The 16,520-nt window shown below is 41.9% G+C and overlaps 1 protein-coding gene across 10 annotated transcripts in view; it reads right to left on the minus strand.

Moving 5' to 3' along the window:
* Positions 1 to 16,520, minus strand: part of EGF (epidermal growth factor) — an 81,331-nt gene that overhangs the window by 12,607 nt on the left and 52,204 nt on the right. For 3 of the 10 annotated variants that reach the window (XR_011537784.1, XM_070611711.1, XM_070611712.1), the window contains exons 14-20: positions 13,881 to 14,048; positions 13,044 to 13,193; positions 10,244 to 10,363; positions 6,313 to 6,429; positions 5,497 to 5,622; positions 2,037 to 2,159; positions 551 to 695 (exon numbers count right to left, since the gene is read on the minus strand). Coding sequence is in view for 7 of the 10 variants with exons in the window: in XM_070611711.1 (XP_070467812.1) it covers positions 551 to 695; positions 2,037 to 2,159; positions 5,497 to 5,622; positions 6,313 to 6,429; positions 10,244 to 10,363; positions 13,044 to 13,193; positions 13,881 to 14,048 (949 nt within the window). In the remaining 3 variants the exon portion in view is untranslated. The remainder of the gene's footprint in view (positions 1 to 550; positions 696 to 2,036; positions 2,160 to 5,496; positions 5,623 to 6,312; positions 6,430 to 10,243; positions 10,364 to 13,043; positions 13,194 to 13,880; positions 14,049 to 16,520) is intronic. The other 7 variants (XR_011537785.1, XM_070611713.1, XM_070611714.1 and 4 more) reach the window with 3 other exon arrangements.

Consider the following 16,520-nt stretch of genomic DNA (forward strand, 5'->3'; position numbering starts at 1 on the left):
AGGAACAAAGGCAGCAGTGGCTGCCCCCAGCAGTTGTTACTAAACGACAAAAACATAAATGTCAACTATTAGAAAGTGAAGGAAAATTATATATATCTATATATATTTTACTTTTGAGAATTGAAGGCAAGAAGTCCAGTATGAATATACATAACACTTTTATAAATTCAGAAACATGTCATGGATGCCTTCAATATATTTGCAGAAAATAAATCAAAGTTTTAAAGATTCTCTCACAAATCTAAGTTTTTTGACCAAAATGAGAAGTTTAACCCCAGATTGTACCAGTAGTAACATCAAATTATTTCAGTGAAAGGGACAATCACTAATTCCTTAAATTTCTGTTTACTACCGGCAGTTGGGGGGCTGGTGTGATACGCCGGGAGGGTGCGATACACACACACACACACACACACCTTTGTATATCTACATATTTTTCCCTAAAAAACCTAATAATAGAAAAATCTCCTCAATATAAACTTTACAGAGCAGCTAAGGGTTGTGGACTGCAGTACCGGACTCGGCGCAGGCAGAAGACACTTTGACTTACTTGCACGCATGTGTGTCGACTTGTACAAGATACACACACTTGCCACCGTGGAGGCAGTACCCGTCATAGGACTGGGAACATTCCTGGTAACTATTTCTCACAGAGTAGTGGCCATCCTCCCTGGGAGGAGAGGGTACAGTCGAGTCTAGAAAAACCAAAGACACTCCTTTTACTTTCTGAAGCGACTAGGTCTTTCAGGTATCAATATCAGGAACTCATTTCTGTGAGCAATTTGTGATATAACGTCTTTCAGTGACAGTAGAACTATCACAGTGACAATAGTTTCCCTTGGCTAACCAGACTTCATTCCCCATGACGCCTGCCATTCTTTCTTTAGGTTCCTCATTATCTGACAGAAAGCATCTTGGAGGCAAGTAAAAGAGGGCTCAATCCTGGGACCCCGCAGGAACGCCAAATCACTGATCTCATTATGAAGGCACGTCTTCATCCACAGACACACACTAACTAAAGGGACAGCCAGCTTTAAGAGGGTGTCTCCTTATGGCTTGTGAACCACCTACCAACATAGCCCATGACCACCCGCATCCGGGGGGCCTCAAAAACGTCTCCCACACAATGCTTTCTTCTAAGAACTGCTTAACTTTCGGGGGAACCCTCAAAGTCAAGCCTGGCAACTTAGACATAAAGGAAATGTTACCACAACAGACGGAGAGCCAAAGAGGGAAGGAAGTCGCTTTCACTGAATGGTTCACTGCTCTTTCAAAGGAAAACATTAGGGTGTGTAGCTGAGTATATAAACATGAGCAGGTTTCCAATACCTTTAAGATGAACAAAGTATTTGAGAAAATAATGTACTAAAAAAACAGAGCCCCAAGCAAGCGCACAACGCCCCTCTCAGGATGTTTCTGCTTGCAGAGCTGAGACAGGTAAACAGCTGGCAGGGACGGAAAAGAGGCCCTGATCCTGGTCTCCGGGGTGGATAAAGCCAGCACCCTTTCTGAGGTGCTGATGGTGAGAAGATATGGCTGTGATAGGGAGGAGGGGGTTCAGGAAGCAGGAGTCAGTCGTTATCAACGTTTAAAAAGAAAGAAAAAAGAGCTGGAGTTCTAATTCAGATCAAGAAACACTGACTTTTTAAAATAATATCTTAAAATCCTTGAAAGTTATTCAAAACGCTGAGTCCAGACATGCTCCCCGACCTGATTAGCCCTGCCGAGCTTTTCCAGCGGCCCCAGAAATCAACATTACAAAGCAAGACATTAGCTGAGTAGTTAAGAGAACCACCTGTATTCCCACCTTTATTGAATTGTGAGTAATAAAAAAGGATTCATTCCAGATGCTATTAAATTAAGAAAACTTGGACCATTTCACATTCTCCAGCCCAGCATCAACCTAATCAGGAAAGTAAACTCACCAGCCCGACTGAATCAAATGATTTCTAGAATCTCTAGTGCAAATACATGGGAGTACAGAATTTTCCGGAATCAAGTCCCTCCCCTTGGCTCTAGACCACCCACCAACCTACTGGGGCAAATCCATCCAGGTCCAGACAGGCCACCAGCACACAGGCAGGTATAGTTTCCTTCTGTATTTGTACAGCTGGCATTTTCTCCACAGGTGTGCATGCCCAGTTGGCACTCATCAATATCTGCCAGAAAAAAAAGGGAATAGGGGCTAGGGAGAGAAAAGTGGGGCACAGAGGAGGAATAGAGGGTCACACCATTGGTGAAGCCACCATTCTGGAAGGGGAGCATCTTCAGCTTCTGTCATGCTGCATATTCTCAGAGCTCTACACATTTGAGATTCAAAAATTCTATCAAGAACATTGGAGAGAGAGACGAACAGAGTCTGTGGGCTGCATGCCCATTTGCATAAGCTCCTGGCATGAGGCTGGAGGTTTTCCTCTTGCTTGGAAGGAAGGGAATTCCCAGCACAAGTAGCTCAGTGGGAAAGTTGGAGATTGGTAAACCATCCCTAGGCAAACATGTACAAGTTCACATCATAGCAAATGAAACACTTTTGCCTTTTTTGTGTACGAATGAACTAAGTCTTCACTTTCTCTCCCAACTACCCATCTTCTTCTTTCTCAGGTACCAGCAGCCTAATGCTTGGCTCCTTCCTCTCTTCAAGTTTACGTTACTATAAGAAGAGCAGCATCCCTTCTCTCCCCTACTCCACTCCCAAACGCCAGTGCAGATTGAGCTTCCTGAACCACATCTGCCAGCACTGCACTACTTCATTCAAATGCTGCCAGTGGCTCGCTCTTGCCCAGAGTGATGCTGCCCAATACGGCAGCCATTGGCCTCTGTGGGTACTGAGCCCCTGGACTGCAGCTGGCCCACACCGAGATGTGCTGTAAACATAAGACACACGCCACAGTCTGAAGACTAAGCACCAAAATAACAAAGCATGCAAAATATCCCAATAATTTTATGTTGATCACATATTAAAATGTCAATATTTTGGATATATTGGATTAAATAAAACATTATTAAAATTAATTTCACCTGGTTCTTTCTGCTTTTTGTAACATGGCTACTAGAAAATTTAAAATTATCTGTGTCACTGACATTCTATTTCTCTTGGACACGCAGGTCTAGAGAAGTAAAACCCCAGTGACTAACTCTCAGATTCTAGTTACTCACGAGCGTAACTCGACCCACCTGTCATGGACTGAATTGTACCCCCCAAAATTCATATGTTGAAGGCCCAACCCCCAAAGTGACTATACATGGAGATAGGGCCTATGAGGAAGTAATTAAGGTTAAATGAAGTCACGAGTGGGGCCTGACCCAATAGGATTGGTGTCCTTATAAGAGGAAGAGACACAAGAGATCTCTTTCTCTCTCTCTCTACGAGCCACAGAAGAAAGGCCACGTGAGTAGGCAGCAAGAGGGTGGCCATCTGGAAGCCGGGAAGAGTCCTCACAGGGACCAAATCAGTCAGCACCTGTTTGGGACTTCTAGCCTCCAGAACTGTGAGAAAATAAATTCCTGTGGCTCGGGGCACCCAGTCTATACAGCATTTTATTATGGCAGCCTGAGCAGACTAAGACACCACCCTACCAGCCTCAGTTTCTGTTTTCCCTCACGCACAACCTTCGCTTAGTGCTCCATGAGGCTATTCTCCAGCCACCCCTCAAAGAAGACCTGTGACATCTTCATGGCTGCAATGCTCCCACCTCTTCACATTTCTGCCTAATAAAAACTTCCTCAAGCCGCAAGGTCCATCCAAGATGCTACTTCCTCCATGAAGTCTCTCCCAATACCTCAAACAAATTTTCTTCCTGTTCGAACTTCCATTGTCGTTTTTGCTTCTCTTATGGCGCATGCCTTTCTTCACCCCTTGTCGTGGCTGTACCGCTTTCAGATCACATCCTCCTTGCGAGCAAGGACCGCCGTCTTCATCTTGGTATTCCTCGCACTTCCTAGGACTGTGCCTTTGTACTAATAGGGGCCAACTAAAGATTTGTCACATTGAGTTGCTATCCTGAACGGCTGGAATTGAGTCTTTTTTTTCCTTACTGACTTCCTATTATAATCTCTACAAACTGTGACCTTGAGAGTGAGAGAGAGCTTTTCCTAGATGCAAAACCAAAGATATCCTCTTGGCCAAGAAACACAACTACTCTCAAGAATAACAACACTTTTGTTGTGTTGTTATTGACATGCCAGGCCTGGTTCCAAATGCTGTATCTACATGTGTACGTGAAGAGGGAGGGAAGGAGGAAAAGAGAGAGAGGAAGAGAGACCAGGAACAAGCCCACTGCTTCCACGGGGCCTGAGAACTCCGCGCCACCCAGGCAGGCTGCGCTGTGACACCCCGCTGCGTGTCTGCTACTGGAACGAGGTAGGTTAGTAACACACGGAGAATCCAGAGCCGAATGAGTTTAAACATCCAAGAAAGTATACCTTCCTTTCTCTTCAAAGTAAATTAAATGTAAAACCTGTTTATTTAAATTATCTACGAGGCTGCTTCATTAGAGCAGTGACATTTTCCTGACTGACAGCCAAATATGTGCTTAAAGAGCATTTACAGATGTCTATGGACTCCACAAAACTAATCTGATAAAGGTTTGATTTAAACCAACCAGATCCTGAAAATTGGTGGTTGTGACTGATATTTCATCTTTAACCTCAACATGCAGGGGAAAGCAGTACCATTTTAGTTTCTTATCAGGGCATCTGCCCCTCACCGTGAAAAGATTTTTATGTTTTCAGAAGGAAAAGAAAATACAGAAAGAGACATTTTAAAGCCCTGTAAAACTTGAGATAACCACTTCACTGGGCGACGATGGCTCCAGGCAGGTCTTCACTTGCACAGTGATGCTATGCTACTGACAGCTGGAACGGGACAAGACATCCACTAAGTGAGCTCTCAGTCAACACGCCACACCCAGCCCTTGGCAGAGGACGGTGATGATGAAAGAGGTCTTAATCATTCTTTACTTGCACCTAAACGCCAGTGGTTTGACTATCCCATCCACTGAACGTATCAAGAGGCACCCGACAAGCCCTCTCAAAGAAGCACACCTACTTTCCTTTACGCACACAGCAGTGACTTTCGCCTCACCCACGTCAGCTCTGCAGTTCACCCAGCTCAAGGGCCAAATTCAGTGACAAAGGAAACGCTGTCCAATTCCCTCCATGATGGCTCAAGGTATGGAGTATTAACGAGGCACGGTACCACTCAAACACCAGAGAAAGAATCAGAAAGGCAGGGGGGTAAACAGAATCAGAAAGGCAGGTAAACAACCTCTGCAGGGTCTTGAAGCTGACTGGTGCAGTAAGAGCACAAGGGCACAAACTCGACTACACACCAAGAACTGAAATATGGCAGTGTGAACAGTCACGCAACTCCTTTTTCAGTCTTCACATGTGTGGCATCCAATTATAGCCTGTCTTTCCTCGGGCCACCAGACCCATGGTATTTCGTGATTCTCCAAGATTGCCTCCACCCTCTCCTTTGCACACACGCTCTCTTACCTAGACAATGCATCCCATCGCCTCGGTAGCCTTCCGAGCACTGGCAGACATAGCCACCTTCAGTGTTGACGCACCGAGAGGAGGGGTGGGGGCACACCAAGTTTCCCACCTCACATTCATCCACATCTGTGGACAAAACGATGAACTAGTGAATAGGCAGGCAGTCCTGATACCAACGAGAGCAGCAGGAAAGGAAAAGTATAATATGATCACGCACTATTTACAGGTACTTTTTGCACATGTAATGCAAACCCTGCATCTTAGACATAAAGTTCACTTCTGAATCAATTTTTACATGTTTCTCATGTGTCCGATTAGCTAAGTATGTGTAAATAAGGCACTTCATGCCAGAGTTTCAGAGCACAAGGTCTGAGATTTTTACAGTAATCCCTAACTTAAAATTTTGAAGCTACCAATATAAAATAGAAACCTATTCAGTACAACCTATTTATTAAAGTAAAACTTATGACCTAAGCTTTTGGAGAAAAAAAGTTTTATGTTTTTAATGGAATTGATGAATTTATAAATTTGACTTGAACTCAAATTCATGCCTCCAAAGCTAATTATAAATTCTTCTTAATGTCAACTGAATATATCATGTAATTTTAACATAAACTCAATGTACTATATCAGCATCTAATATGTTTCATATTTTCTATACATGCCATCCATTATCTTTTTAGCTAACATTGAGCAATTTATTCAATCCTGCTGATTACGTAAATCCTTCTGGAGAGTTTGAATCAAAATGAGCTGAGAGAATGTTTCTGGTTCACGATTTCCCAGACATTGTGTTTATTTGGCCTTTGTTCTTACCAGAACATAGCTGTCCATCCCCAGCGAATCCTTTGAAACACTGACATATGGCCTCCTCTCCCTCTGAAACACACTGGGCGTGGGGACCGCATCGCACGGGGCCACAGTCATCATCATCTGCAAACAGTGGGAACCCCATCAGATTATGTCCAGACCTCAGAGGAGAAAATAAGCATTAATATTCTGGCCTCCACAGAACATTCTAGCATGTCCTTTCCCAAGTTATGGCGCAGGTTAACTTCCAAGTAGAAACATTTTGTTGACCTGAAAGCTTTACCTATACTAAAGGATCTACAAGCCATATGTTTCCATTTACATGCTGCCAACAAATCTTTAGTCTTAAAAAACTATTTGGTGTTCAAAGAACCTTGTGTGGACTTATTTATAATTTTTTAAAAGCATTTGTAAATTTGAACTATAAAATTGCTAGGAGTAACTGGACTCAAATTTCAAAAGGCTTATTGCTTATTTGAGAATTCCCACCCATTATGACATACTAAAGGGGTCAATATATTCTCATCCACCACAGACACACAGACATGTGTGTATATGTTGCACGTAGATCTGTGTACCAACACGGCAAAGAGATTCAATCATAAATGCAATGAGATATAAATCATAACAAGATTTATGGTCAATTTACAAAAATTACATTTCATATATAATAGAATATGTATGTCACAGTGAATGTTTATTACCAAGGTTTATGCAGTGACTCGCAAACCTCAAGGCATTTTTCCAAAGTCATGAACCATAGAAACTAAATGCTGGAAATGGATTATTTTATTTCATATTCCATTGAAATGTAAACGCCCTGGGGGACAGAGATGCATGTCGAGCCCTAAACATGAGCAGGTCTTTTTTTCCCTTTAACTATTTATATATATAATCATTCTTCCAACGCCTCCTCTCTTTTGGAGTCGGGGGCATCTGACATAGCACAGTAGGCTATAAACTATCATCTGTCTATTCACTGGTAGGTTTGCTCGTCTGAGTCCAGAAGAGGTAAAAGCAGCCCTCCAAACTTGCCCATAAATTAAAGAAAGTTAAATGATCTAAGCAGGATTCGGGGGCCAGGTGAAGGCAGACATTCAGTAATTGCGTTTGATCTGCTTAGCTATTCGAGCAAGAAGATTTCTCCTGTGGGAACCCACGCCTTTCATGCTTGCTTGGTCATCTCCTGTCACTCATGGATAAGTTCAAACTAAATCAATTATCCACTTGATTCGGCATTTATTTGGAAGACTAGCTCCCAAATCACAAGGCTATTTAGAGTGCATGGTGGACAGTATCCAATTACACAAAACATTTCAAATCACTTGCAGAATTATCTTAAATTAGAATATGATTCAGGATTTATTTGGTAACTTGCAAACCCCAAGGCAGCTTTGCATAATGAAAAGCGACGGATATGCAGCTGGGGGGATGGGCTGTAGCCAAAGTGCCCTCGGCCGCAAACCAGCTCAGGAGGAAGGACTGCCTGCGCTTCCCGTCCCTCTTCTCTAAAGTCTAGGCGACGATTTCTGTCCAGACAACTTCACACTATTGTTGTGAGGACTGGAAGAAACAGTGACTTTTCAAAAAAGTCCTTTGAGAAGTATAAATATTATACATATCTAGATAAGGATGATAGAGAAGAAGGGTACTGTGACAGCCAGGATCAGAATGAGCCTTACCACACTAGAGCAGACTCTGGGGCCTTTAGTAAAACTAATGAAATTCATTCATTCATAAGCACCTACTATCTGCCAGGTCCTAATGAGGGCCAAAAGCACAGCGATGGAGAATACAGACAAAGGCTCTGCTTTCTGGCATAACTAATTATTGAGGTACAGGTGTGATGAGCACGATCCTGAAACGATACCGGCTTCACCTCACCTGGTCTGGAGGCTAGGAAAGGCTTTCTGAGCAACAGTATGTTAAGCTGAGATGGGAAGGGCACACGGGACGTGGAGGGATGAGAAAGACCACCGCGGGCACAGACACCACCACCTGCATGCTCCAGGCAAGGCCAGCTAAGTGAAGCAGGCCGTGGAAAGCTGCGGGTAGAAGGGCACGAATCGAGGATGGGGAGGTGTGGAGGGCTAGTTCATCTAGGGACCAACAGGCCACGTTAAGGATTTTATATTTTATTCAGGAATTTAGAAGAATTCACAATTTTAGTAAATTTGACAAGGAAACTTTTTGTGATTGAATCTCTTTCCATGTTGTACACAGATCTGCTTGCTCCATATCAGTCTGCGTGTCCTTGGGGAATAAGAATATATTGACCCAAAATCTTATATTGAGTTTTCAAAATCTTTTTAGTATAGACACTTCATTGGAACGAAATTTCACTACAAAACATAAATAAGACCCCTTAGCCTAACACAGGTAGAACTAGAACTCTACAGGCAAAGACAAAATAGAACATGATTCAGGTATGGGAAGATAAGGTAGTTTTCACCAAGACGATCAATTCTGTCTGCTCTGCGTGAGGCAAAGTCCAGTCTCCATGTATGAAGCCACCACAGCCTGTTGTGTGTGTCTTCCAGTCGTTGGCCATTTCATCTCTCCCCCATGCCACCCATGCGCCTAATGTACTAGCTGTCCCTCATGTCGGCCTTTGAGTCCCCGAAACATCGGTCTTTCACAACATGCTCTATGAACCTTGGGGGACCCCTAGGGACTTTGAAAAGGTTCTCTCTAGAGTTAATTTTTATTTCTATTGTTTTATTCTATAATATGCTTTGTCTCCACACCAGACTGCGGCCTTGGGCACTAGGGCTATGTTTAGCTCCTCATGCTATCCCCAGCACTGAGCACAGCGTATGGCAGACAGTCACTAAATTAATAACAGTTCTACTGTGACGATGTTTTCCAGGACTTCTTCTCTTGAAAAGAATTAATTATTTGGTCATAATTTTCAAAACTCTTTGGTCAAGTCACTAACAATATATCTTGGTCTCAGTTTTCAAATGTGTAAAATGATGGATTGTGATAGGGATTAAATAAGAGGATATATTTAAACTACCTGGCAAACTCTAAAGCTCCATGCAAATTATTATTCCTAAAAATATCTACCTCTTTGTATTTGGTCAAAAATCACCCTATGTTCTTGGAAGGAGGGCTAAGAAGTCCTCAGGGTCTCAGACATTGACAACGTAGTCTGTAGACCAGAAAAGTTGGATGAGCACTTTGTTGAGTATCTAATGTGTAATGTGAAGTTCTCAAACTTATTTTTAGCTACAGACACTGTTAAAATAAACTCTTACTCAGAAATACAAATCAATAAAAGCTTTCAAAGTGGAGCTGCATTGATTGAAGGGCAGAGACGCAGAGCGCAGACGGGGTGGGGTTTGCAGAAACTCCAGGGCTCAGCTAAGCCCAGTTTGAAAACCACTGGCCTCATGAGTGAATACAGAATATAAAAGAATTAGGTTCCCTAAAGTTGACACATAATGAACAAACTATTTAGCATTTTGGTGATAAACGTGCAATGTAGAGGAAAAAAATTCTAACATTTGCTATTTGTGGGCCTTCTGGAGCAGCTGAAGCAGCCAAACTGTATTTGTTTATCAACTACTATCTACTTTTTGCACTACTGGACGTAAAGCTGCCGAGCCAAATTCCAAAAAGACTAGATGTGGATGGGGATACACTCACATCTGCTCTTTCCTATCTTTCACCTTTGTTTCCAAGGTAGATTTCTTCCAGAAGGTTCAGTCCAAAGACTCTCAAGGAGTCAAGTTCATGTCCAGGCTAATACGGACCCATCTTCCTCAGGCACACCGTTCAGAAGAAGAGAACCAAAGACAGTCCAAAGTTTGGTTTCACCAGTTTTGTGTAGATTTAGCCAACATTAAGTAGAGAGATAATTCAGAATTTCTAATAGGTAATTGTAATGGAAATTGTTGGAACAAAGCTGTAACGGAGAACTCATTAGTCATACCTGACACCATGATTTCAGCCACTAGCATTTGCTGAGATTCTGAAATGTTATCTTCACACCCTCTACTCCTGGATAAGATGCCCAATGGCGTTGTTTGACCACTTAGATCTGCTTCACTACCTATTGAAGATCAACAGACACAATTAATTTATCTTTTATGATTCAAGGACAGTTTGATTTAACTTATATTTACAGCTGTTTGTTGGTTGTAAGTTCAGACTCATTCTTACAGTAAGAGGATTCAGGAAAACTGGCAGGGTCTTGATGACTTAGAAAACCTCACCCCCTGTACAACACCCTGCCAGCTTCACTCAGTGCATTTGATGGTTGAGAGTGAGGGAGCCAGTAGCGCAGGAAGACACAACTGTTTTAGGTCCTGGAAAAAACAATGAGTGAAATACCAAAATGCTAATGAATGTAATCAGCTCATAATCACAGCCCGCCATTACTGAGGACAAGTTAATGGGATGATCTCTCCAACCTGCCTTTCATATACACTCCTTCTCCTCTAGGCTGCTTTCAATATTTATTTTAGTGCAATTTTACCTGTATTTAGAAATGTGGAAGGGCATAAACAAGCCATAATTTAACATAGGCATGGGACCCATGCAACTCCCAAGAACAGGGGAGAAATGGATCCCCTAAAACATTAAGTGTGGTCCGTGGATTCCTAAGATCCCGTTGCATAGAGTCCATAAGGTCAAAACTATTTTCATAAAAGGCTAATAACTGTGACGTTATTTGCCCTTTCCCACCACGTCAGACATGGATATTTTGGGCTAAAAGCAATGATGGGTGAAACTGCAGTGTCTTGGCACAAGTTAAGGCAATGCACCCAACCCTTCTAGTAGTCATGTTCCTCACTGCCACGCGCTTGCACACACACACAATCCAGTTCCACTTTCAAGAACCCATGATTCTTGAAATCTTGAAATAATCTTGAAATAATTTTCAAGTAAAATTATTAATTTTTAAAAATCTTGGCCAAGGGCTACCTGGCTCTTTACTATTCTGTGTAACGAAACAGGAAGTACACACACAACCACCAGTTCACACCCTGGAGCTCTGCCAGCCACCTGCAGGCAAAGCACTCATGCAGCCTCTCTTTTCATTGAACATTATTTTCACTTGAAAGAATGACTGATAAACTGCATCATTAACACTTGGGGATTTGGCAAGCATTTTCTCAAAAATGAAGTGAGCCTGTCACTTCAAGGAAAATAACACACACTGCTTGTTGCCAATAACAAAATTTGAGCTTTCAAGTGAAAAGTAGAATTCTGGAAAATTTTTTCCACTACTTCGAGCTTGACAAAATCCCATTACTCAAAGACTTTTCTGATGAATTTGACGATAGTAATTAATGAAGGCGATTTTATGTATATTAATGTGACATTTGGAAGGTCTGCATAACTCAGTCAATCAATATTTTCAAATGACCAGAACACGATGCTACAAAATCATGCCCACAAAATACAAAACACACCACTGGGCTGTAATGTAGCAGAGGACAAAAAGTTCATCGACATGGCTTCAGATTGCACTTTGCAACTAAACTCTGAGAAACCATCACCTGTCTATCTCTGATCTAGTATCAAAAGAAGATATACAAAAAAGGCATCAGAAGGGCCATTGAATAATCCTTCCTTTTCCAACTCCATGTCCAACTCCAGATTTTCACCACAGCAACACATTCAACATGGAAGCAGACAGGAGAACCCAGAGCCCTCTATTAAGCAGGACATTAAAAAGATACGTGTAAAACAATGCCACTCTTCTCACTATATATTTTTTGTTTTGAGAAATAGAGTTATTCCATTTATTTCCATAGAAATATGTTCATATATAATGGAGTCTAATTGTAATTTTAATAGAGATATTAAATTTTTTTTAGTTTTAGTTTCTAATATCATACATCTTGATAGATATAACCCCCAGAAACAGAAACTCTTTGGGGTTCTCAATCCTTTTTAAGAGCGTAAAGGGGTCCTGAAGCCAAAAAGACTGAGAACTGTTGTCCTCAGGCAACAATTAACAGAAAGTTCTGAAATATCCAATTCTGGTCCATGGATAGATCAATCCATTTATTTGCTGTCAATCTGTCACCTAACTTACACCATGCCTATCAGACAAATATGAATTTAAAAAAACATTTTTAATAAAGTTTCAGTTCTCTTTGGTATAAAGATATCAAGAGAGGACTCCAAATGTGCCATGGTTGTTGGACGCACGTTCGAGGGAAGCGAATGGGCATAGCTGGTTCCACCTCGTATTTGATGGACTCTGCCCCCCCCCGCCTCAAAGCCACATTTACTATTTAAAAATGTGGATCACAAGCCTGCTCAGGCTGCAATCCCTGCACTTGTCTGATATCCTCAAGTTATTTATTACAAAGGACTTTGCTTTTCCTATTAAGATAGTCATGTGTCATAGGGGTTTGAGGTGACTACCTCTAAAACTGAGGCTATGAAACAAAAGAAAACGTCTCTGAACATTATCCAAGGTGGTAAAATGCTGGCATTTATTTCCAAGGATGGACTACTCCACCACAAATGGGGGGCTGGAGGATTGGAACTTAAGACTTGGAATATTACCTCTTGTTCATTAATTTTAGAACTAGAGGAGGTCAGTTGAATCTAGTCTGGAATAAGGAGCCCAAACTCATCGGGTGGGGGAACCCAAGAACTTGGCATCCCTAAAAGCGAAGAGCTTTTAAAATGGGCTAAAGTCAGCACAAGCATAGGTTTGATGTAGAACTATGTTTCTGAGCCAAGGTAAGGTAATTTAGCCAAATGATTACCTGCCAATATCTGATGGCCATTCAGAGCCAGACACATTTTCCCATCTGGGGCTTTCATAAAACCTTGACGACACAAACACTGAGCAGTTCCAAACCTTTCTTTGCAGGTGTGTTCACAGCCTCCATTTTGATGTGAGCAGGGATCTGCTCCTAGAGGGAAGAGAGGGGCATTCACATGTGGGCTCGGAGATGACAAGGGTGCCACTGACGCAAATCACGGTGTGCAGTTCTAGGGGAGAGAAACTCAGTCTATCCAAATGGAGCCCATATCAAGAGTTATTTCAAAAGAGCCACTGATTTTAAGAAGAGCTCAGAATGTTATTATCTTACGAGTATCAATATTGAGTATAGCCAGTCCTTCTGTTCAAGAAGCTCTTTGGGCCGACGTGTTTCCTATTTTGTGACTCATCTAGTGACACTGACAAAGGGCAACTCAGAAAGAAGAGCTACTGGATGCCCTTTCCATCTGCTTACTCCCTGCTGATGCTCCCTGGCCCTCTCAGGAGGCGGGGAAAGGCCCAGGTGTAGAGAGAAGCTTCCATTGCAGGTGTCTACATGGCTCCTCCCCACCCGGAGCCCTGCCCTGAGCACCTTTAACCCAAGAGTCTTTGAAAAGGATCAGATAACTAAAAGGCAAGAAAAGATGAAATTGGAGGGACAAAGCCCAAACTCATTAACAGATTGTCTCAGTTGAAACAAAATCCAAATCTCAGGAAATCTTAACATCTACCCAAATTACTGGGAATTGCAGCATCCGCTCTCCCTCCCCTGCCATCAAACAATTAAAACAGGTGCAGATTCCAGCCAAAGAAAGACTGTGTAACACGTCCAGTGTACCTGGTTTTGCCAATGGATGAACTATAACCAGTGATGAGGGCTTCAGCATGCTGCCTCGGAGACGTACCCTGTTTTTGCCAGTCCGCTTGTTCACCCTTATTACTGATGGCACAGTCCAATCAGAGAACCACACGTGATCCTCAAACACGGCCACAGCAAACGGGTGCCCTGGAAGCAGTTCCAATCCATTACATCCATCTTGTCTTTGCCATGGATACTTTTAAAAGGACAAGGCTTGAAACATATTCACACACAATTCCTACACTAAATCAATTCTTTAGTATAGCTGCCAAGCAAGGTACGAGACACCACCTCCACCTGCATCCAGGAGAACCCACATGAGGAGGGAACCTCATCTCAGAATGGGAGCCTGGTGGGATGAGTTCCCAGCAAAGCCCATTGTCACCCAGCATTTGGAGCGTGGGAGAGTGTGGGCTGATTGACATAACAGCACCAAGAAGGAGGCTAAGGCGGGAATGTTTCTGTGTTCAGTGATTCTGTCACTATCTATAGACTAAACTTGAATAAGTTATTTTACCAGTTTGCCTTAGGCTCCTTGTCTTTTGAATGGCAGTAATAAGCAGTAGACTAAATCCATAGGTTTTTGTAAGGATCTTTAAAAATCTGAGGTAATTGACTAACAGTCTCCTCAAATTCCGACATTGACCAACACATCTCCCTGCATTGGGTCCCCACCTCCCTTCCTATCTCTCCCCCATCTAAAATTAGCCCATCGACTGTGCTCCTGGTGTCATCCTTCCGGCCTTCTCTGAGACCTTGTTCTCTCAATTGCTCTTTTCATTTACATCCTCATTCTCTTCATCCTTCTAGCTTCTTTCTCTTAGCCAATTAATATCCTCAGCTCTCTGCTAGCTTGACTTCCTCATCCCCTTGACCTCTCTAGCGTCTTTTTGTCCCTTTCCTTCCCTTCTTAGCCAAGTTTTTTTGAAAGTTGTTTATTTATCTGCTGCCTCCATTTCCATGGCTCCTGTTGACCCCTAAGTGGGTTCTTCTGACCCCACCTCAAATAAACCCAGCTCTCCATGCCACTGAACTGCTCTGATGAGATATTCCAGTATTTAGTAAGCTGGGAATTTTTTTTAATTAATTATTTTCAGATGTACATCATAAGCTGGGAAATTTGGTAATACACTATCTCAAGTGGTCAGAAGCCAACACTGAGGAGCCCCAAGTTGGGATCTTTTATCATGTCTATCACATTCTCCAGGCCAGTCTTGCAAATCAGCAATGGATTTGGTGGCTTAGAATGAATGTCTCCCCCTACTGATGCAAACTCAAATGATTTGTCCTGGTGACCGTGGGTCTTCACTCATCATTACTGACTGACCAGGATCACTAAGATTCATTTTGGGCTCTAGATCTTTGTCCCAAATTAAAGCCATAAATGCAGCAAGAGAACTTTTTACATAGTATCGGGTTTTTTTATCGTGGTAAAAAAATGCATAACACGAAATTTACCATCTTAACCTGAATTACCCTTCAGTACTGTTAAGTGTATTCACATTGTTGTGCAGCCAATTTCCAGACCTGTTTTATCTTGCTAGACTGAAACCCTATACTCTAAACAACAACTTCCCATTTCCCCCTTCCCTACTCCCTGGCAAGCACCGTTCTACTTCCCGTTTCTATGAATTTGACTACTTTAGACACCCCAAATAAGTAGACTCATACAGGATTTGTCTTTTGTGATGGGCTTATTTCACTTCGCATAATGTCCTCAGGGCTCATCCTGGCTGTAGCATGTATCAGAATTAGCTATAGTTTTTCAATAAACAAATACCCCACACTAGACATAATCTTCCTTATTTTTTGTTTATAGAAGACCCACAATTGTATTTTACATGAAGAATGAGTTCCTTCAATCTTTACATTAAAAATCCTGATGTGGTAGTTGATAAGACACCACTTGCATACCAGCAGATGGCACCCTAATGATGGGGATGGTTATTTAGATATTTTCATGTCAAATTTTTGATAATGCCCTTTAATAAGAAGTTGCATTTGTCAGAGACTACAGTAGCAATACAAATGATTCACAAAATATCTGCTATGCTTTCTGGTTTAGAATATGGTGCCTTTACATTCTGGTTAGAAATTTCCTTTTCATCTTCATATGTCAAAGCTATAATTTTACATTTATTTGGGCAGTGTGTTTTTTTAATAGAGTATGTCTCCCCTCCTAGACTCCATGACTTTGCAGGAAACATACTGTTTTGCCCGCCACTGTATCTCTACTTCCTATAATGACTCAATAAACATCTAAGTGCATGGATGAATAAAGTCGACAATTGTATACAAGCTTATCATTTATTGTGAATTATGTCTTTAATTTTTAAAGAAGCTTGGAAGTATGTAAATTTTTCGATTATGCTTATCTTGATCTATTTAATGTATAATACAAATCTAGAAATTCATTACGTCTACGACCAAAGAGAATGGGCAAAATAAATATCTTATACAGATTATTAGTTAGCTTCTTCCTAGACAAGAGAGACCATGTTTTCTCATCTTCCCAAACAATCATTTTCTAAATCTCCAAAGTACCTTCAACATTGCCCTGGCCGTCATTTCTATATCAATCTGTTACCAAATCCTCTCAATTATTCATTCACGATGACT

Source organism: Equus przewalskii, chromosome 2, assembly GCF_037783145.1.
Source record: "Equus przewalskii isolate Varuska chromosome 2, EquPr2, whole genome shotgun sequence".
In the NCBI taxonomy this organism is placed as follows: domain Eukaryota; kingdom Metazoa; phylum Chordata; class Mammalia; order Perissodactyla; family Equidae; genus Equus; species Equus przewalskii.